Source organism: Acinonyx jubatus, chromosome F2 (genome assembly GCF_027475565.1).
Source record: "Acinonyx jubatus isolate Ajub_Pintada_27869175 chromosome F2, VMU_Ajub_asm_v1.0, whole genome shotgun sequence".
Taxonomy (NCBI): domain Eukaryota; kingdom Metazoa; phylum Chordata; class Mammalia; order Carnivora; family Felidae; genus Acinonyx; species Acinonyx jubatus.
This window is the reverse complement of record NC_069394.1, coordinates 5,108,641-5,122,971: the sequence shown is the minus strand read 5'-3', so window position 1 is coordinate 5,122,971 and position 14,331 is coordinate 5,108,641. Positions and strand designations below refer to the sequence as shown.

Below are 14,331 nucleotides of genomic sequence, written 5' to 3'. Positions count from 1 at the left end.
TGCACCTCACACACCGTGGCTGTGAAGAGATCACAAATGGGAAACAGCCTGTTTCAGACATTAACGAAGCATCACTCAGCAGCATCCACACATTGACATTTGGTCCGGAAGTCCAGCTCTAGACCGGGGACAGTCCTTTGTGGGACAGAAGGCACCGGGGCCCTTTTCCCTAAAATGAAAACTGGTGTAGAGAGTTCAGCCCACTGTGAAGCAAAGCATATTATTCCCATTCACCCGAAAAGACGCGGGAAGGGAATGGCTTTGCTGTGCTAGCTTTTTAATAGCGCTTTCTAGAGACATCTCTAGCATTATGCATCATGCTGAGGTACCACGGACAAAGCCCTCCCCCACCCCCCCAAAAAAGGGAACGAAAAAGTAACAGAACAAAAGAAAAAGGAAAGGAGGAAGGGACACAGAAAGACTTGTAACGTCACTGAAGTTCATCCCTGCTTTGTGACACGTGGATAGAGACCCGTGTGCACAATCCGGAGGATTCCGGAAGGGCAAAGCTGAGGATGCTAACCATCAGACAGAGCCTGGAGGAAAAATTCATTGTTCCTCCTCCAACGTGGAGGCCCCATGGCATTAATTTCAAAACTAACAGTGAAAAATAAAACAGTAAATTTTATTATCCCCCCCTAGACCCTTTTAGTGTTTATTTAGGATTGCATGATTTATGCTAATAGCTGCATAGTCCAGTTCGGTACCCAGCACAAAATAGGTACGCAGTAAGGCATGGGAAGAGGAAGCAAATGAAAAAAGCAGAAACAAACAACATGGATGCAGGTGTTAGCATATGCTGCTTTGCTCCATCAGTTAAAGACGGACACACGTCCTCCCTAAGGGTGTTGGAATGGATACCTCGCACGAATGACACAAGAAAGCACAACTCTCCCTCTCTGTGTCATTGCCATGTGTTTTTACACAACCTGTGCAACGGTACACAGCAGCCCCGGTTATCGCCGATGCTCAGAAATATACTCTATGAAACCCAAACAAACGGCGTCCCAAGAGCAGACTTTCAATTCAATGGGCATGACTTGGAGGGATGCCATCATCTCGCATAAGTGAGGGCTCACTGATACTTGGTCACGTCCTAGCCCTTTTCATGTTTTCGGTCTTCACGGAAAAACCTGGATCACACGCCATTTTCTAGTTTGTTCCTTCCCTTTCACATACTGTGTTGGCGCACCACCACCACCACCCCCAGCCCCATGGGCTCCTTCCGAACTGACCTTTGCCACCTCACCATGCCTGTGGCTTTCTGCATTCTACCCTCCCCTCTCATGCACACTCCATCAGGAGGGGCTGCTTCGCGTTTGTTTCCTTGTGCTTTGTGACCCATGCCTGGTTCGTGGGCAGCTGTTAGGAAATATCCACGACCGAATGAGGGGCTGTAGCTCTGGGCAAGTTACCTCAACCTGGTGGGGCTGCAGATTGTGCAGTTGTCAACGAAGGGCTCCGTACGTTCCCCGCCCACATAAACATCATATGATCGGGGCGCCCGGTGGCTCAGTCGGTTGAGCATCTAACTCTTGGTTTGGGCTTAGATCATGATCTCGAGGTTGCAGGAGTTCAAGCCCCCTGTTGGGCTCTGTGCTGAGAGCACAGAGCCTGCTTGAGATTCTCTCTTTCCCTCTCTCCCTGCCCCCCACCGCCCCGCTTGTGCTGTCTCTGTCTCTCTCAAAATAAATAAATAGACTTAAAAAAATAAACATCAAATGATCAAGAGCGATCAGTGTGGTCACCCCAAATACCAGTGCAGGAATCTCACCTGATTGTTTCCATGCACGAAAAGAAAAACAGAAAAGCAGAAAATAGTAACAATAATGATAACTGCAATAGTTTAACCAAACTGCCATTCCCTCCAGCTTTCTCTCCACAAGAAGCCGGGAAGACACGTCCACTGTCTTCGGAAGTGACCTGGGGGGAGCAGACGTGGCCCTGGGCGTCCCATAAGACACAGGGTTGGGTCTGTCCTAGGAGTTTACCCAGGGGAAGGACATGAACACAGGGTTGACAGAGGCCCCGCCTCTGAAACTCTCCTACTAGTGTCAACAGCAAAAAATTTCCTCCTGAAGAAGAGAGTCTGGCGTGGTGGCTGACCTCTCACGCCCCTGCTCTGTCACTCTGGGACCCAGACACAGTCTCCATAAGCCCGTCCAGTGTGCCGAAGGTCCTGGCCCTCTCTCCTCGAGCCTTTCGGTCATTCCGTTCCCTGCCCGGGGGGTTCCCTGCAACCCACCTTCCCCAGGCCAAGCCTTACTCAGCCCTGTGTCTGGCCTTAGACATCCTACCTTGCACGAGGCTGTTCCTGACCCCACACACCCCCAGTGTGGGCTGGGTATCTCTCCTCTGAGCACATTCTGATCCCTACCCCCGGGGGGTGCCGACCTACGTCACCTTCCCATCTGAGCAGACTACGAGCTGCTCAATCTTACCTGGACCTCCTAGCACAGCAGGCCCTCAAGACACACTTGCTGAATGAATGAATGAATGAATGAAATGATGAATGAGTGAATGAATTAATGAATGAATGAATTGGTGAATGAGTGTCCTTGGCGGTGACCAGCTGTGCAGAGCATATATCTCACTCACAGCCTTTTCTAGGCCATGAAGACTGGCCCTCCAGCACTGCCTTGCACCTGCCCGTGCCTCACCTTCGATCTATCTGGTTTTCATAACAAGGCTGTGTTCTTCGAGGGCAGGGACTGTGCCTTCTATCTCTGCTCGAATCTGGCATGGCCGGAAGTCCCCCTGCACCCACCTGCGGAGCGCGGTCACCAGCAGGAGCCCATCCTCTCCCCTCCTTCTCCCTGGGGCTCACCTTCTCCAGAGCTTTCAACCTGCCATTGAGGTATTAGTCCTGCCCCCGGGTGACGCTAGGTTCATGCCTGCTTCTTGGATGTATTTGGCTTGTGAACAACCAATTCCAGTTGATCTCAATAGTAGCGATGTTTATTTCTAACTACTTCTGAGAGACTTAACAAATCGTAAAAACAAAAAACATAAAATACGCTGAGAATGAAAACATACTAGACCATTATCTTCGCAGGCATTTTGTTTATAATTTTTATAATAAATAATATAATGTCCCTGTTTTACATTATATATATATATTTATGTGTGTGTATATATATATATATGTATATTAGATATCTATACTTCAATAGAAAGAGACATAAAAAAGCCTTTCAAATGAGGCATGACGCACAACACTGGACACTCTTATTTACAATATAGAGATGTAATTTCTACACAATATAATAGATGCTCAGAGGCCAGAGAGGGTTTACAAAGACAGGAGATCACCCCTGTAAAAGAGGGGTGCACCATGCAGCTGGACGTTTATTGCCATTAGTTCTTACCGTGTCCAGACAGCATATTGAAGTTAAAAATGGCATCTGGTTATTGGAAAAGACAATGGTCATCAGATTCCCCCTGGCTCCGTAACCACTGGCTACACGGTCTGCAAATGACCAGGGAGTGACAAGCTTTGCTGATGGGTGTCAGAAACACAAAATGAAATGCTCTCATCGGAGGGGCTCTGCATTTGGCCAAAAAGGAGAAGTTGCTACAAACGTACAGTCCTGCACTGACCATGAACACTCGTCTAGACCAGGAAACACCACATCATGGGCTCCACTGCGGGAACGGATTCCTCCTGGGTTATACACCGGGTCGGCGCCATTCGTGAGTAATCAGAGTCTATGTACATCGGGAACTTGGAAAATGACCCTCAGGATTTACTGATCCCATACGGGTTAAGCCTAGGACACAGAGAAAGTTCGCAGAAGACCCACAGAGAAGCCCTAACTCCATTGTGTGAAAGTCTGCCTTTGTGGCTCATTCAACTCCACCCCCCCCCCCCAAACCCGCCTTCTCCTTTCACAAGGAACCCAGGGGTCTACGATCCTGCAAAGTTGCCCATCTGCATTGGTTTCTCGTTGGTCTGCATTTGTTTTGTAAAGTCTCACTGTTAATATGTGAGGACTAAAATTCTCAGATAAGCCAAGATTTGCTTGCTTTTATGACCATGGCACTGGTGACCTAAGGTCACGGTCCAGGTGCTGGGACCGGGAATCTGGTCGCAGGTGATTTTCCGCACTTTAGAAGGGGATTTTGCAGAAACAGGAGCCTCTGTCTCCTGAAGATGGGTCTCTGTGTTAATCATCCCTACTGTCCTGGTCCACGTGCTCCTTTAGTACAACTAGGTGATTCTCCGGCCTTCCTTTAGGCCAAGAGTCTACACAGTCTATGAGACCATATCAAACATCCCGGTGATTTTCAAAACTTCCCTTAAGTCATTTGCCACTAACTATTTAAGCTGGGTCCGCAATCTGGCTGTTGTCCTCCTCTCTGATCTCACTGTTGTCCCTGTCGTCCATTGTTTTTTATCAATGGTGACCTCTCCTAGCCCTTTATTTTCCTAAGGCAAGAAGACATTTCTATGGAAAGATAACCAGCACCTTCTTAGAGCTCCCCTGAGGTTTGTAATCCAGCACTCCTCCGTTTAGATGTTTCTCCTTCCACGGAGAGAAGCAGCGGCTGGCCATGGTAATGGTTTTATTTGTATTTTTTTTTTTTTTTTTTTTTTGCAGTTGCATCCAATGCTAACATAGCATTTCTTTGGAGGCATATCAGCAGAAGCCTGACGCATGTGCATTAATCCCAGCTCCCCCTTCCGCTTTAACCCTTAGATTTACCCTAAGTCCGTTTTCCTGACTACAGACAGATTTAAGCAATCACAGAAGTAACCTGTGGGCCAGGGCTCTGCATAGACAGTCTGGAGAAGCAGGTGAAGCAATGAGTTCACCTCGTCCCCTCTAGTTACTTCTCTTTGTAACAAACCTGCATCAGAGCATCACCGTTACCCCCCGCCCATACCTTACATCACCCAACCCACTGCTGCTAACGAAACAGGATTGGAGTTTATAAAGCATTCCTTTGCCCCTTGTTGAGAAAACACGAGGAGAGAATGATCGCGTGGGCATCGCACTGTCTCGAACGAGTGGCACATGGGAATCTATCGAGGATTATATGTACACAAATATGTTCCACTTCTGCACAGAGATTAACCTGAGTTCTGAAATGCTTGTATGCACTTAATTGAATCAGAATGATAAAGCTATGAGCTAGAAACATACCGGACAAACCTAGTAAATCAAGAACGATCTCTCTGGGAGCCGGTGGTGGATAAAAAGGTGGGCTCGCCAAGTCCCAAGTATTCTGTTGCTTTATTTTGTCATAGTTTCCCTCCATATCTTGAAGGAGACTCCAGGTGGCTAGACAGGTTCGGGCAAAGTCTTGTCTTCTGCGTTACTGTACTGGTTCAGCTTTCCCACATCTCCAAAATGGAAGCACCTCGAATGGCCGGTCCCACCCCACCCTCCTTGCCTCGGTGCCTTCCTCTCCGAGCTCTTCCTGGAGTGGCAGCGGGCTGTACAAGGACGTCTCAGCTAAAGCTCTCGCGGATCGCCAGGCTTCCGGCAAGGCCCCCGCCCCCTACTACTTGAAGTATTTGAGCCCCGCCACCAGGAAGAACTTCTCCAGGAAGAGCTCTGAGTCCAGCACGGCGATGTGGGCGGCGCGGCCAATCAGGGCGTTGGCAGTGTTGGGCAAGGCGTGGAACACGTTGTGTCGGATCAAAGTGCAGTCCTTGGCCTCAACCAGCGGGCGCAGAAGGTTATTGATCATCTCCGCGTACACGGGCCCTGGGAGGAGGGGAGAAGGAGGTGAAGTCGGGGCAGAACCGGCCAGCGGGATCTGGAGAAAAACACTGGGCCTGCTGGGTCCCCATCCCAGGAGGGGGGACATCCCAGTGCCCAAAGGCGCTGTCGATTTCACGAATTTACTTGGGCTTTTTACATCAGAAAGCCGGGGGAGGGGGGCGCCTGGGTGGCTCAGTCAGTTCAGCATCTGACTGCAGCTCGGGTCATGATCTCACGGTTTGTGAGTTCGAGACCCACTTCTCTCTCTCTCTCTCTCTGTCTGTCTGTCTCTACCCCTCACTAACTTGTGCCCTCTCTCTTTCAGAAAAAACAAAATCCATATAAAAAAACAATCAATCAGAAAGTTGGTTAAAAAAAACATTACATGTGGCTTACCCGTATGTCTGTCTTTGAGGGCAGTTTTGCACATCTCGATCCGGGCTGAATGAAATGGCACGTAGCGATCTTGGGGAGAAGCTACCAGCACGACATTTTTAAAATACTGCAGACCTGAAGGAGCCGGGAGGGTGCCTTTCACCAGGCGGCTCCCCCTGCCCTCCTGGTTCGCACACACTCTGTGAACTTGCCCCGGGAGAGGGGAAGAGGGAAGAGCAGCTGGCTGTGGCACTGTTGTCCCATTAGCCACAGATGCTGAAGGGACGCACGGAGAGAGCTGCTCTCAAGGGGGGGAAGGGGAGCTGCAGGCAGGTGACAAGGGAACCTCTCTGGGCAGCGGCACTGAGTGCAGAAGGAAGAAAGCCAGTGTTGACTCCACCTTCTCAACAGGGACAGCCCCAACCTGCGGGGCTCATCCCATCACCCGAAGGAGGAAGAAGGCCTCTGAACGCGCCTCCTTGCCTGCAGCCGGTCTCCGGTGCTGGGACAGGGGGGCCGAACGGCACAGCGTGTCCCTTCGTCCTCAGACCCCAGCACGGGCCAGCAGACACTGCCCCCCAGGCCCTCAGCCCAGTGCCCCTCCAGCAAGGTGGGACCTCTCATCCCAGGTCACATCCCAAGACCACCCGCTGGGAGCCAGCCTGCCTCAGTGGCTGGCGGATACAGGGCAGGACCGTAAGGACCAGCCGCGTGCCCCATCTCAGGACAGCTCTGCAGGGTCAGCCCAGCTCCCGAGCTCTCTGTGCCGACCACACCGTCGTCCAGCTTCCCCTCTGCCCTCCTTGCCCCCCGGGGCCGGGGGGAGCCTGGAAGGCTCGGCGTGGCACAGACACACGGTGGACAGGACTTGCCCGGGGACCCACACCAGGCGGCAGCCACGCCGGACTCACATTCAGACAGGTGCAGACACGTCAGCAGGGGCAGCGTTCACAGGACCACAGGGAGGGGGACATGGGACCGAGGCTGCGCCAGGCTGGCCTGCCCGGCAGGACTGAGCAGGCCACCGGTCACCTCTCTGCTCCCTCCCTGGACACACAGACCACTGCTGCTCTCTGCTCATTCCCACAGCACAGACGGGGACTTCAACACCTCTGTGCGTCTCCTAGTCCACTGGGGGCGAAGGTGTGACTTCAGCCCTGCCTGGGACAGACTCCTGTCTCCCCCTGCGCCGCCCACCCGAACGGACAGTGCTTATGTGCCCTTTCTGTGGGGGGATCCCGACCTGGGAAGGAGTAGACCCAGGGCTTGTGACTGGGGCACCGAAGGCTTGGCAGGAAGTAGCAGCCACAGCTTCTGTGTGCCGAGAGGACCCCTACGCACACCTCGGCTGGTCTTTGGTGCCCTTCCTCGGGGGCAGCTGAGTTTGTGAGTCGCTGTCGGGCTCCCTGTGAGCTGAAGAGGCTGTGTGTGCTGGGCCTCCTCACTACACCCTTCCCTGAGCATGCTGACGCCGTGGTGAAGTGATCTGGGGTCTCACGGCTGGACCCCCAGCTCCCACTCGTGACCACAGCCACGTGCTGTGGAGGAAGGCCCTCACCTGTTTTCTGGCTGAGTTGGTAGAGGAAACATTTGCGCAGATCAGCATTATCCCTGAAGGTCAGCTGCAGAAGGGACCCGGATTTCTTTAATTTCTGCATGAGCCACAAGCCTAGAAAGACAAAAACGCAAGAAAAGAAAAACGAAAGAAAGAACATAAAGAGAGCAAATAATAATAATTGGGGAGGGGTTAACGTGAAACTGTGGTTTTTAGTGAATTTTAAAATAAGAGGGAAGTAGGCACTTTGGCAATTCTTGGGAATTTGGCAATTCTTCCCAATTCTTGGGAAGTTGGGGTAAATTTTTCTCAGGTACCCGTGGCGGGGTTATAAAATCAAATGATATGGCGATCAGCATTAAGAGTCCTGACACTTCCATACCCTTCGGCCCATTTGACCTCCTCCCATAAATCTAGCCAAAGGAAATAATCCCAAACGCAGAGCTGTAGGTAGGAATGGTCCTTACAGATCCACGTAGCACACAAACTGAAAGCAGGCTTCCATGTCAGAGTCTATCCCTGACCTTGGTTATGGGGGCACCAACGCTGATGGGGACTATGACATCACCACGACAAAAGTGAGTTTCATACAAACGCAAGGGAATGAATACAATGCGGTTCTTTTTGGAACATTGCAAGATTATAATTGTGAAAAAAGTGAAATGTGGTTTAAATCACTTGTTTCTACCCAGAGATGGCTGCCCCGGTTTGTGAGGACAGAGAGAACGGCCAAGGAGCCGTCTTCCATTTGTCATGATCATTTCCAGTAATGCCCTCAAAATAACGGAAAGGCAGACAACCGATCTGCCCCATCGGTGAGGAAGGTCAGCAGCCCAGTCTGCCCTGAGGGTCAGGCAAGGTCAGGGGAGCAGTGGCAGGGGCCTGGGAGCTGGGCAGGGCGCAAAGAACCTCGGGGTGGCCCAAGGTGCCACCTAACGGATTGGGGCGATCGGGGACCACTGAAGTCTTTGTCAGGAGCGTGATTTAATAAACTAGCTGCTAAGCGAGACCCGATGCCTTCCTTGGGCTCCAACAGTCACCGGCCCCTGGGGAGCATCCGTGCAATCTGCTGGGCAGTCCACCCCCATCACATCCCTCGGGACCCTTCATCATCAGGCTTTTGCTGAGAGCACCACTGTCATCTTCTGCCCCTCTCGGTCACCCGGCGTTTCTGTTGTTTGCTGATTACACCATGCTTCTATGCTATTACACGCACCATTTCTTCTGCACCAGAAAACGTGTCCCACCGTTCGCTACCTTGGAAAGTCTGCTCACTATCCAAGATTCAGTGAACCTTGCTTCCTTACCCTCCGTGGTGTCCCCAGCCTGACAGGACAGAGGAAATTGTGGGAGCCTCAGAGCTGCGGGCCGTGCCAGTGAGAAGAAGAGAATCCGGCTACGGGTGATGCGTGTGTGTGTTAGCAAGCTTCTTCTTTCCTTCTGCTTAATCCTCAACAATTCTCACACACGCTTGCGCGCACACACACACACACCACTGCACACAAAGAGAGATGATACACGTTTACAGACATGCAAAGGTACACAACATACACAGTCACATCATAAACGTATCCATGTCTCAAATGCATCCATACAGACACACAAACAGACACACATACACAGCCCCATTTTAAAAAGTAAGGATGGGGCACCTGGGTGGCTCAGTCGGCTAAGTGTCCAACTTCGGCTCAGGTCATGATCTCACAGCTTGCGAGTTCGAGCCCCGTGTCGCGCTCTGTGCTGACAGCTCAGAGCCTGGAGTCTGCTCTGGATTCTGTGTCCCCCCCTCTCTCTGCCTCTCCACCGTTCACGTGCACTTTCTTTCTCTTTCTCCCTCTCTCAAAAATAAATAAACATTAAAAAAAAAAAAAAGGAAGGAAACTGAGTAGCAGAGAGATGAAAATGTCTTGTCCAGAGTCGTCATGCTGAAGGCTGAAAGAAGGTGCCACCTGTGAGGCAGGAAGTGGGGCCTCCCTGGGCCCTGGATCTGCCTGCTTCTTGGTTTTGGACTTGCAGCCTCCAGACTGTGAGGCATACACTTCTGTCGTTTACGAGCCACCTGGTCTGTGAGGATGTGTCACCACAGCCCGAACAGCCCCAGGCCTCCTGCCCCCTCCACACTTCTGTGCCTCAGTCTCCTCCAGCCACGACCCAGGGGCATCACGCTTCTGTTCACAGATGAGATCCTGGGGCGCATCTAGTCTGAGCTCACTCGACTCACAAACGAGAGGCCCTCTCTCCGAGGCCAAAGCCTTTGCTCGGCATCCCATGCCTGAAGAGGCTCTGAAGCCACCAGATTCCATCGAGGAGAACATCTGCTTCTGTTTTCATCTTCCCACTGCTCCGAATGGATAGCGGGGGGCGGGGGTGATGGGGCTTGGGCGAGTCTTACCTGTACTAACCAGCGTGCTGTTGTTGTACAGGGTCCCCAGGTGAGGCCCGGACAGCGACAGGAATGTGTGCAGTTTGTTGAGGTAATACCGGAACCGGGGCCGCGTTAGGACCGACCGGATGATGATGTTGCCAAGGGAGTGGCCAATGAAGCTGTTAGGACAGAAACGGCGCGTGAGCGCGGCCTCAGGAGGCCAGCGGCTGGGCGGGCGGCACCACGGGGTCCGCCTCCCTCCCCCACCCCGATTCGGGGGAAAGGGCAAAGAGAATGAGGGCTGCTACCCCATCCTCGCTGGGTTTCCAGATTCTGGCCACAGTTCGCCTGAGATGGAGGCCTTGGGAGCGAGGCCACTGTTGCCCAGTGTGGCCGGAAGTGCGGGCGTGTGGCCCGGCTCTCTGTTATTGCAGCATCCCTGTGTGCCCTCTGTGTCTCCTCCCCAGCCACCCGGGGGTGCTTTCTGAAATACACACTGGGCACTGAACCATCCTGCTCGTTCACAGGACGAAACCCCATTTCCTTGGCCCGGCCTATGAGGCCCTTCACGATCTGACTTCCGACGGCCTCTGCAATGTACTCATTTCTCACTGTCATTTCACACTTATTGAGTCGCCCGCTGTCGGCTCATGCCGTCTGAGACCCTCCTACTTGCTTGGCTCCAGTCACACGGCCCCTCACACATCTGTGGACCCAACACACCGTCATCATCCAATCGAGGGCCGGTCGATCGAAACCCTAGCACACGAAAGGTATGCAGCGCCCCACCTCTGCTCATGGTGAGCGTAAAACAGGCCACGTACGGAAATGAACAGGAGTCTACGAGATTGCTTTCCCTCGCTGGTGGCCTGTGACTTTCACCTCATCTCTACAGGCCTCTGACTCCTCATGGTGAGATACAGAAGGGACACTTTGTCTCTGAGGCCTCAGCGGGCTAATGCCCGTGGAAGGACACCCCACCGTGTCCACAAATGGCAAACGCACAAAGACACAAGCCATTTACTGCCACTTGGATCGCGAAACATTTCAGCCAAGCTAACTGCCACAGTGGAAGGAGGGAACGAGCGCAGACGGAAACCTCTCACCAGGCAGTGACGTGTTCCGCTAGGTGCCACAGGACGCCGGGGCTGGTCCCGCCTGGCGGGTGGGGAACCAGAGGCTCCGAGATTTGGGAAGCTTGCAAGAGTCTGCATGGCCCAGTCGGTACTCGGACGTGTGAGTGTTAGAAGAATAATGGTTCAAACCGAGGGATTTTTGTTGGAGCCCAGTCCCTTCCTACTGAGCTACCCAACGTTCCTCCTCCCCCACTCGCTTCCGCTCTGGGAGTCGTCTACCCCAGTAAGTCACAAGTTAGCCTGTCACGGTGGCGGACAGAAGGCAGTACGCTGAAGCTGTATGCAGCCAACATCCAGGAAGGTCACCCCTCTTCCCCCGGCATTAACTCCCTGTGGCTTCCTTTTACCTAATTCGGGATATGGAGAGGTTGTACAGCTGGATGTGCTGAATGATCTCATCCAACAAGCGATCTGTCATGGTATCAAAGTCTGCAAATGTGTCCACCTGGAAGAGGAGAGAGGGGACGGCTGTAGGGCGGGGTCTTCCCTGGGGCACGGCGGCACGTTCTGGGAACTGTGCTGGGATCACAGGGGGCAGGGGGTTCAGCGCCAAGGAAAGGGGCTCACAGTCCGGGGCTCTAAGGAGGACACTCGGGACGCTGGAGAACCCTCAGTCAGGAGGGTGGCTGGAAACGAACGGGAGAAGCAGGATGGACAGACCAGGCAGCTCCTACCTCCACGTCGCGTGCCAGGCACTGCACGTGCCCGCTGACTGCTGGCCCCACCGCACCGCGAGGAGACGGGCTCCAAGGGTGAGCCCCGTGCCACCAGGACTGGCACCCAAGCCTGCCTGGCCTCAAAACCCTGCCCTCTCCCCAGCTCAGCCTCGAGACCGCACTCCCAGGCCATGTCCAGGGAAGGATCCAAAGCCATCAGTGACTCCACACAGATTGTCAGAGGACACGGGCATCAAAGGAAGAGGAGAAACGTCATCTGTGTCTTTGAAAACCTTCAAGGGAGGGCATGGGGAAGACAGGCTAGGTTGGTTTATATAACTTCAAAGGTGAACTTTCGGAAACAGATGGGAACTCTGGGGAGGGAGATCCAGGGCCAACATGAAAACCATTTCTCACTAGTGGAACTGTCGGCCAGTGTCATGGGCTCCTTGCACCTGCATGGGGCACCAGCTCCAGAGGTGAACAACAGGTCTTATGAGTATTCACCAGGGTGGGGAAGAAGAGGAGTGGAGAGAAGGCCTTTGGCTCACTGTCACCTGCCATTCAATGGTCCTTGAGGCTCTGGAGGGATGAAACGCTCTGGTCAATGTCTCAGTGTCACAGAGGGGGACAGAACCACGTGTGCAGGCCAGCTCTCCTGCTTACAGGACCTGCGCCCGGGACTGTTCTTCCCCAGTGCAAACCTGTCTCCTCCAAGTCCTGAAGGCGGACCATGCAGCCTGTTCCTTAGCCGCAGTGTAAGCATTCGGTAAACTATTCGCATCACAGTTAAGACAGAGGCCGCTATGTTCGAGACCCCCAGCCTTCCAGGCCCTGTTTCCTCAGCTGTGTACCGTTAACTTAACAGGGGTTATTGAATACATGGTAGCAATTACAAGGGCGGAGCAGACTTTGATGAGAAATGTTCTGGAGGACAGAGTAGGTTTAAAAACTGATAGCAACTAGGGTGCTTTCATTTGCTTATTTTGTAAGCTTTTTTTTTAACTTTATTTTGAGAGAGACAGAGAGAAGGGGAGGGGCAGGGAGAGAGGGAGAGAGAGAAAGAATCCCAAGCAGGCCCCGCACTGTCAGTGCAGAGCCCAACACGGGGCTCGAACTCACGAACCGTGAGATCATGGCCTGAGACGAAATCAAGAGTCGGAGGCTTAACCGACTGAGCCACCCGAGCACCCCTGACCAGGGTGCTTTTAAAGGGATGTACTGGAAATCCACTTGCTCATGACGTTTACAACTTTCAAGAAATAATGACAACAGGTCACGGAATATAATCATTCCTGAGTGACCACCCCCCACCCCCGACACACACACCAATTCATGACTTCTGTTAGATCCAGTCCAATGGTCCCCAGGGTACCCTGGTTAAAACCCTCTGCCATGAGGGCTGCATCACAGGGGCTGAATTACGCCTGTGACAGCCCCCTTCACCCAGTAGAGACGCAGGGACACTCCCATCATTTATGCTCTGTGGGTGACAGCTCAGAGGCCAAAGGCCCCAGGCACCTGACGGACATCTTTTCACTCCGTACTATTTCTGCACCCTCCAAAAGGAAACAATGACTCATTTCTTCCCAGCCCATCTTGAATGCTGACCAGTGCTCTCTGGCAGGCCCCCCTTCTAGCTGAGCGTCCTTGAACAACCAGGGTGACTTTAGGGGTTTCATATAGGACATGATTGAGGGATTCTTTTAGTTCTGATGTGGGTTTTTTTGTTTTGTTTTGTTTTTATTTTTTATTGCTTTGGTCATACCTGATTCTTCTCGGACATTAGGAAGTCCAGCTTTCCTTCCGGAAGTCCCAGCTCTATGAAAGTCTTCACCAGGCGGAGGTCTGCACTGTTCCCTAAAAACGAGAGACACCCCCACCCCAGACCCACGGTTACTTATATCAAAACTGACACACAAGGGATTCAGCTCCCCCTCTTCTCCGATCCCCCCAGGTCCCATTTGTTCATGAAGCAGATAATAAAAACAGCTAAAACAAGTCCAACCTAGAGGTCCTGTGCTTCCCCCCACCCCCCAACACAAGGTCACGGCCTTTCTAGTAGTCCTACCTCAGGGGAATCACTGCCTGATCCATGACTGTGTGACTCATGAACATTCCACACACAGAACAATCACAGATACACTCACTCCTCCTCCTCTACAGACACTTCTGTCCACGGCAAGGGGTGCCACTTGCTGGCTGACGGGACACGATATGACATCTACATGTCCCTCCTTCAAGTTCCTGCCAAATACAAAGTCTAGTTCTGCCACTTACAGCCAGCAAGTCCCCCAGACCGGCCAGTGGGGGCATAGTTCTACCTGCAACAAAATGACAATCGTCCTTGGGAACAGGAGTCATGCAAGTGCCAGCTTCATGGACTCCGTCTGGTCCCCAGTGACCACCGGGACAGAGGAATGACAGCTTAGGAATCTGGGGCATCTTGTAGCACCCAACGTAAAAATCACGTGGAGAATGCATCTAATAGAACAGAATAAGCTTCGTATTCAAGTGTTCTTGGGCGTCCATT

The 14,331-nt window shown here is 52.6% G+C and overlaps 1 protein-coding gene across 4 annotated transcripts in view; it reads right to left on the bottom strand.

Annotated features, from left to right (window-relative positions):
• Positions 1 to 606: 606 nt before the first annotated feature.
• The window catches only part of FAM135B (family with sequence similarity 135 member B), a 287,754-nt gene continuing 274,029 nt past the window's right edge, over positions 607 to 14,331 (bottom strand). For all 4 annotated transcript variants that reach the window (XM_053208135.1, XM_027063841.2, XM_027063842.2 and 1 more), the window contains 6 exons: positions 13,567 to 13,658; positions 11,490 to 11,587; positions 10,034 to 10,185; positions 7,645 to 7,755; positions 6,108 to 6,221; positions 607 to 5,714 (listed from right to left, as the gene is read on the bottom strand). In XM_053208135.1, the coding sequence (XP_053064110.1) occupies positions 5,509 to 5,714; positions 6,108 to 6,221; positions 7,645 to 7,755; positions 10,034 to 10,185; positions 11,490 to 11,587; positions 13,567 to 13,658 (773 nt within the window). In that variant the 3' untranslated portion in view covers positions 607 to 5,508. The remainder of the gene's footprint in view (positions 5,715 to 6,107; positions 6,222 to 7,644; positions 7,756 to 10,033; positions 10,186 to 11,489; positions 11,588 to 13,566; positions 13,659 to 14,331) is intronic.